This window comes from Heterocephalus glaber, unplaced genomic scaffold, assembly GCF_053883595.1.
Source record: "Heterocephalus glaber isolate CG9 unplaced genomic scaffold, H.glaber_assembly_v1.0 deba00000546, whole genome shotgun sequence".
Taxonomy (NCBI): Eukaryota; Metazoa; Chordata; class Mammalia; order Rodentia; family Bathyergidae; genus Heterocephalus; species Heterocephalus glaber.
The window spans coordinates 27,754,922-27,762,117 of NW_028258147.1; the positions used below are offsets into that span (position 1 = coordinate 27,754,922).

Below are 7,196 nucleotides of genomic sequence, written 5' to 3' on the forward strand. Positions count from 1 at the left end.
GATCACAAGAAACCATTTAATATCCATGAGTTCAGAGGGGAAAAATTTCCAGGGCTGCCAAGAATGTGTATCAACTAGAACTATGCTATACTCATATAAAAGGGTAAACTGATCCCAGCATTTGGGGAAATCATTTGCTTTTACAAGCAAAGCTGAAGACCCACACCCTATGTTCTAGTAATTCTGAAATGCAGTTGCACAAACATACCACGTAATAACAAGAATATTCACAGCAGCTCTGTATGCGACAGAAAAGAACTGCTAGTGAATAAGAGTGAAATGGCAGAGAGAAAAGAATGAATTCCCTAATCACCTACGCTTATTAATCTCAAAAACAAGCAAAAGAAACAAGTCAGAAGATGTGTATGATCCCAATTATATCAAGGTCAAAGACTGGCCAAATTAAACAGATTACCATTTAGAAATGGCTACATGTGTGATACAACTATACAGAAATCTTAGGAAACAATACAGATTGCAAAATAATGTTGTTCAAGATAGACTAGTAGGGAGGACTTAACTGGGGCATGCAACTAACTGATAATATTCCATTTCTTAAACTAAATGAGAGGCTCACATGAGCCTATTAAATATTACAAAAATTATACATATCAGATATATATACTCTTCTCTGGTCATTATCCACTTCGTGATAAATTTTAAGGGACTCAAAAATAAAAATCCAAGAGGGTTGTTTAGAAATCATCTTCTTGTTTCTCTCTGTTTTTAAAAAAAGTTTTTGCTCGGCCGGGAATTTAGCTCAGTGGTTTCGCCGCCTGCTGCACAAGCGCAAGGACCCGAGTTCGATCCCTGGTACCAAAAAAAAAAAAAAGAGAAATGCTACTTTTGGGCCGGGGATTTAGCTCAGGGCTTCCAGTGCCTGCCTTGCAAGCGCAAGGTCCGGAGTTCGATCCCCGGTACCAAAAAACAAACTAAAAAAAGTTTTTGCTTAAAAGTGCCCTTTTAATAGTAATGATATTAGCACTGGTATATTAAGGGCCACTCCTTTTTTAAAAACTTAGAGATCATGCGTAATCTACCATATATAATGCACATCTGCGTCCTTTCCAAAGCAATAACATACTTTATTGACTTGCACCCTTAACAACCACCGCTTTTCTTTACACCAACTGAAACGCACCCAGCATGTTTAATGAATCCTTTAAACTTGTTTTAGCGACAACAGAATCAAGACAAATACATTAATTTTTTTCCCAATTTCTACAGCACCGTTTGAAGATATTTTTATGTCCACTTATGGTGAAATCTCCCAGACAAGGCAGGTTCCCCCAATCTCGACAAGAGACACCTCGAAAATCAATAGCCATTAGCTTTGCACCGCACTGTGAGCCGGTGACAAATTCGACAGTCCTCCAGGATCTTCTTAGCATATGTTATATTTCAGGCCTCCACCTCGGCCCTTCTGAGCGCAGGGCTCGGCGAGCAATGATGGAAAGACTGAGGGGGCGGGGGGGATAAAAAGCGTCCCTTAATCCTATGGTCAAAAGTTAAAATCAGTTAGGACCTTACAAATTAACCCCTTCTGTGCGGATAGAGAAAGTCGCCATGAGAAGCGCGCTTGCTTGGGTCTAACAGCTGATTAAGCCTGTCGCCTCTGCCCGGGAGCCCTCTCCTCTATCTGCTACCCATATATCCCTCTATTCACAGCTAACACAAGGGAGAGCGAGAACTGACAAGTCCATAAAGTCACGAATAGAAAGAGTAGTACGTCATTTTGACAACCTCTCTTCTCATAGGTGGGGAAACTGAACAGTAAAGTGATGCAGCTGGGGAGGGGGAGATGAAATCGACCCTCTGCCTCAGAGCAAGGACCTCAACAAAGTGAAGATCTCCGACGATCCCGCTTCCCGTATTCAAGAAACTGGGTGTCAAAAGAAAAGCCCGAGACCCAGGTTTCATTGAACAAGCATCCCGCACCGCCCACACAGGACCCGGAAGGGGGTAGGCGGGTTAACTGTCACAGCCCGAACCGCAACAGGCAAGCCGCGGCTAGAGAGCTGGCTACCAACTTCCGCCTCGCTCTTCGGACTCGGTCCCAGGGGAGAAGAGGAAAAGTAAGGTTCGAGGTTTCCCGCGAGAAGAGATACCTGAGGCTCTGGCCGCAGTCCGTCGCTGCACCCGCACCGGAGCCCGTTACCCCACTTCCGGAGGTCAAGTCGCCGCTGGGCTGGCGGTTCCCGGCTGGTAGGCGCATGCCCCACCCCCTCCAAGTCCCGCCTCCATTGCCCTTTTAGCCAATGACTCGAGCCATTTTAGGAAAACTTTGCGTCACTAACAGCTGATCCCCACTTCCGTACGTAACTCCACGTTACTCAAGCGCCGTCCTCAACCGCCAGACTGCGATGCATATTTCCGCTTATTTGATTGGCGGAACTGGTGCGCTAGTTTTCGCTGATTGGTCCGAGGAAAATCTGCCCCATAGACGACTGCAGGGTGCTCTTTTTGGTCGACAGCTCGTTTCCCGCCAGCCGGAGCCGTAAACATGGTGGACGTAATGGAGTTGCCCAAATCGCGCATCAACGCCAGCATGATATCTCAGTTCATTGACCGGCCAGTCTGCTTCGTAGGGAGGCTGGAAAAGGTGCGCGGGCTTGCGGTCTTGCGCTCCCCGGTGTGTAGCTAGTGGGAGGGACCCACCGATTGCCAGTGTAGCCTACTCAGTGGTTAACGGAGAGTGAGTGACTGAACGCCTCAGATCATTATTGCCCTCTCCCGATCACTTTATTTTCCACACTCTTTAGGCTTTGTACATCTATTCTGGCGCCTTTTGTGGCGCAGAAACGAAATCTTCGAACGTGCTAGGTTCTAAATTCCAGCGGCCCTCGTCCCTGTTGTTTTTATAAGTTACAGATCTGACTCCCAAGTCTGGATTTTGGTTAGCCATGCTCGACTGACATCTATGCTAAAGCGCTTCTTTTGCTCGTTTCTACTCTTGTCTCTCTCCCCAAATTTCATTTTCTCGTTGAAGTCAAATTTCCATACAACGTCCCATCTTTATCTCTTCCAGATCCCATAGCAGCCCATTATTTAAAGTGTAGGCCCCTTAGCCTACTGTGAGGAATACACTCAAAGTCTCAGAATCAGTAACTTGAGAGGGTGGAGGGAAAGAAAATTTACAAGGGCTTATTTAGTGGCTCATTTCATCCACACATCCTGTAAGTGAAAAGAGTGTTAATTCTGACTTCACAAGTAGGGAAAATTAGCTGGAGTGCTGGATGTTTAACAAAAATGCTCAGGGGCACAGCAAGTGGCAAAGCTAGCTTTCAAACCTGATCGGACTGCTGTCTTTGCAGCAGCTTCCCAAGAGTGGAACCCAGATGTTTGGCAACAGGTTCTCCTTTTACTCATCCGTGGTATACGTGTTATAACAAAATCTTGAGTGCCTGCAGATTCCATTTTTAGATAGTTCATACTTCCTTTAATTTGTTTTTAACATAGGGTTGCCAGATTTGCAAGTAAAAACATAGGACCCACTTATATTAAAAATGTATTCATTGTTTATCTGAAATTCAAAATTAACTGGGTGTCTCATGACTAGATCAGGTAACATAAGATTGTTATTTGAATCACATAAACTGTTTGAAAAATCAACTGCTTGTTGCTCAAGTGAGTTAGGGTCAATCTGGTCATCTTTGATCAAATTCCTTTTATTTTAATGAAAATGTTAAAGGTTTTATGTGGGGATTTTTAATTGTATGTTTCTTTCTTAGATTCATCCCACAGGAAAAATGTTTATCCTTTCAGATGGAGAAGGAAAAAATGGAACCATTGAATTAATGGAGCCAGTATGTTTAAGTATTAACTATATATTAAATTTAATTCATCTTACTTTAACTTGTTATTTCTGATTTTTGAAGTGGATGTATAAAGAACAAGTTTGTAAAATGTCTCTAGCTCTACAGTGATTTTTTTGCACTCCATGATTTTGGGTGGGGGGTGGTTTTTCTGTGAGGTTTTTTATTTATGTATTTTGGTTTTTTGAGGATCTCGCTATGCAGTTCAGGCTGGCCTTGAACTCATTATGTACCCTAAGCTGGCCTCAGACTCACTATATTCCTTCTCCCTCAGCTTCTAAGTGTCAAGATTACAGGTGTTTGCATTCTCATGATTTTTTTTTTTGCTACCAGGGATCGAACTCAGGACCTTGTGCTTGCAAATCAGGTGGGGTGCCACTGAGCTAAATCCCCGGCCCCCATGATTTTTTAATACATCCCTGAAGTGTTGGTTGAATAACAATTCTGATCTCTTATGAAAGACCATAAAATCACAAATCAAAAACCTTTTTAAATCTTTTTTTTTTTCTCTTTTTGTGGCAGACTGTCCCTGTTGCTATATGTTGCACTGCTGCTTCAGCCTCCCCCATAGCTGGAACTATAGTTATGCACTTTTACCAGGCTTTAGTTTCTATTTTTATTTACAGATATTTTCAGTTATCATCTATTTCTGCATTTTATGTTTAATATGCTTAAAAACATTTTCTTGGTCTTTCATGAAAACAGATCCAGACACACTTTGGTTAATGTATATGGAACACATTTTGTGAAATATAAATTAGAAAGGATGCTTTGCAGTGGGTCCTTTAAAGCAAATTATTGCTTGTAGAAATTCTAGACATTCTCAATATCTTTAAGAGAATTTGTCATCATTTTAAATATTTAACTGTATCTTTGGACCTGAAGCCACTGCCAAAGAAAACATGAGTTGTAATGTGCTGGTAGTTATGTACTGATTTTTTAACTTTTACGGTTCAGTTTTTACATTGGTAAATTTTAAAGTTACTTTGTTACAATAAATAATTAGCGAACTGTGTAACGGCTTGAAAGATGAGTAAACTGTAATATTTTCCAAATTAATTATCAACTGAAAATGTGATTTAAACAAATTGACTTTTTGTTCAATGTCTTTTAGCTTGATGAAGAAATATCTGGAATCGTGGAAGTAGTTGGAAGAGTAACACCCAAGGCTACCATCATGTGTGCATCTTACATCCAGTTTAGAGAAGACAACAGTCCTTTTGGTAAATAAAGCATTCTTGTATTTGCAGGCAATTAAGAGGAAAATTTTTTGTATTCTTTATTGACGTGTTGGTCTTGAGTCTCATTCCTGCCATCCAGTCCCACAAGAAAATAGGAGGATGTTTTGGCCTGCTTATAAGTAGTCCTTTTAGTGAAGGCTAATATTTGTGGGGGCAAACAGATGGGGAGAGGGAAGATTATAGTGAATAAATATGATGATCCATATCTCAAAAATTTTAGAAATTGGATTGTGAAGATAGGTTGACCTTTAAGAGAAAGAGAGATAGATAATTGATGTTACAGCTTTTCACTGTAGATTAAATGTTTGCTTAAATGTTTCTTTCAGATCTTGGACTTTACAATGAAGCAGTGAAAATTATCCATGAATTCCCTCTGTTTTTTCCTTTTGGAGTTGTACAACATGAATCTTGATAAATTTTTTTATGATTATAAGAAGCTACATTGATGAATATTAAAAGAATCCCTTCAAATTTGAGGGAGAATTCTTTGGTTTCTAATATTTAATTTGTTGTTTTTAAATTTTCATTATCAAATGTTAGGTATTTCAATCTGCAGTTTTTGATGGCACTAGTATATTATTAACTGTTCTCACCTAAGTCCTTTTATTAAAAATTACTACTATATGGTATGGTCAGATAAGATGCAACAACAAAGCATCTGGTCTTGTATTTATGTTTCTATTTTACTAATAAAAATTTGAATGGTGTGTACTATTCACTTCATTTTTATTCTTTTAAGCATGTACTCAGACACAAACTTGGAATTTCATACCTGTAAGGTCATGTCTTAGGCCTACCAAATGAAACTCTGGGTCAACTGTGTTAAAGATTTACTTACCGTTTCATAAATTCTACCATGTTAATTATTTTTCAATATTCAGAAAGTGATTTTTTTGTTGCACTTTTTTACATTTTGTTAGTATGTTGGCAATACATATTAAATTCATTCATAGTGAGGAATTGGTACATATACATATCTCATCTTCATCCTTTTTACTTCTCCCCTCCCTCCCATCCCCCCATCAACATCATAAAGTGATTTCAACAATTGAAAAGAGCAAGCAGAATCCTACATCGTATGTAATTTGTGAAGTATCTTTTTCCAGATTTTAAAACAGCATATACTAATGGCAAACAAGTGACACATGATCATTGAAAAAGTTGATGGAATCATTTGATTTTTTTCCCCCTTTCAACTGTCGTTAATTATCCTTAGTATGTAATTCCTAACAAGTGACATTGGGGATGGGCAGGGAGGGATGTGGCAGGTGTAGGGTAGGACAGTGCAGAATAACTGATGGTCCCTAGCGGGTTGGATTTTATGTCTTAGCCAATTCTGCAGTGAGGAAGTTGAATAACTCCAAATCCATATAGGCTGTTAATTATACCAAAAAGTATTTATTTTAAATTAATACAATCTTAAATTTCAACTTTTATCATCCTCAAATACTCTGCAGATAACTTAAAGGACATTAAAGTATTTTATTATTTGAAATTAAGACATAGTTAACAATTCACATACACAATTTGCCTGTTTCAAACATGCAATTAAGTGGTTTTCAGCGTAGAGTTGTTCAGCCTTCACAATAATCAATTTCAAAACATTTTTGTCAACCCAAAAGACAACCCCATATACATATATTTACTTTTCATAGCCCAATCTTTCCATCACCACTCACTCCCCCTACCTTACACTGAACTACCGTGGTCCTCTATCCACAGTCTTGCTTTCTTTGGTTTCAGTTACCTGCAGGCAACTGCAGTCTGAAAGTATTAAAAAGAAAATCCCAGGAGTAAATAATTTGTAGGTTTAAAATTGCACCTTCTGAATAATGTGATGGACTCTCACATCATCCTGCTCCATCCTACCCAGGACACAAATCATCCCTTCGTCCGGTATACACAGATACCTGCTGGCTACCTGCCCATTAGTCACTTGGTGGCTGAGTTATATTCACTGTTGGGATATCACTGTGCATGTATCCACAGCTTCAAGCATTTTTTGGAGTCTTGAACTATATTCTCCCTTGGATAAGGGGCAACCACTGTACTTTCTCTAAAATTATCTCCATTCTGGACATTTAAAATGGAATGCTGTGATTTTTTTGTGAATGGCTTCTTTCTTTTGGTATGTTAAGGT

The 7,196-nt window shown here is 39.4% G+C and overlaps 1 protein-coding gene across 2 annotated transcripts; it reads left to right on the forward strand.

Moving 5' to 3' along the window:
- Positions 1-2,480: 2,480 nt before the first annotated feature.
- On the forward strand, positions 2,481-5,767 carry Rpa3 (replication protein A3). Of its 2 annotated transcripts, none has more exons than XM_021242862.2 (4): positions 2,481-2,632; positions 3,732-3,806; positions 4,930-5,038; positions 5,383-5,767. In XM_021242862.2, the coding sequence occupies exons 1-4, from the start codon at positions 2,504-2,506 to the stop codon at positions 5,466-5,468; spliced, it is 399 nt and encodes a 132-aa protein (XP_021098521.1). In that variant the 5' UTR covers positions 2,481-2,503; the 3' UTR covers positions 5,469-5,767. The 2 variants fall into 2 exon arrangements, with proteins under 2 accessions (XP_021098521.1, XP_004862792.1); XM_004862735.4 differs by having other exon boundaries at positions 2,481-2,602.
- The last annotated feature ends 1,429 nt before the right edge of the window (positions 5,768-7,196 follow it).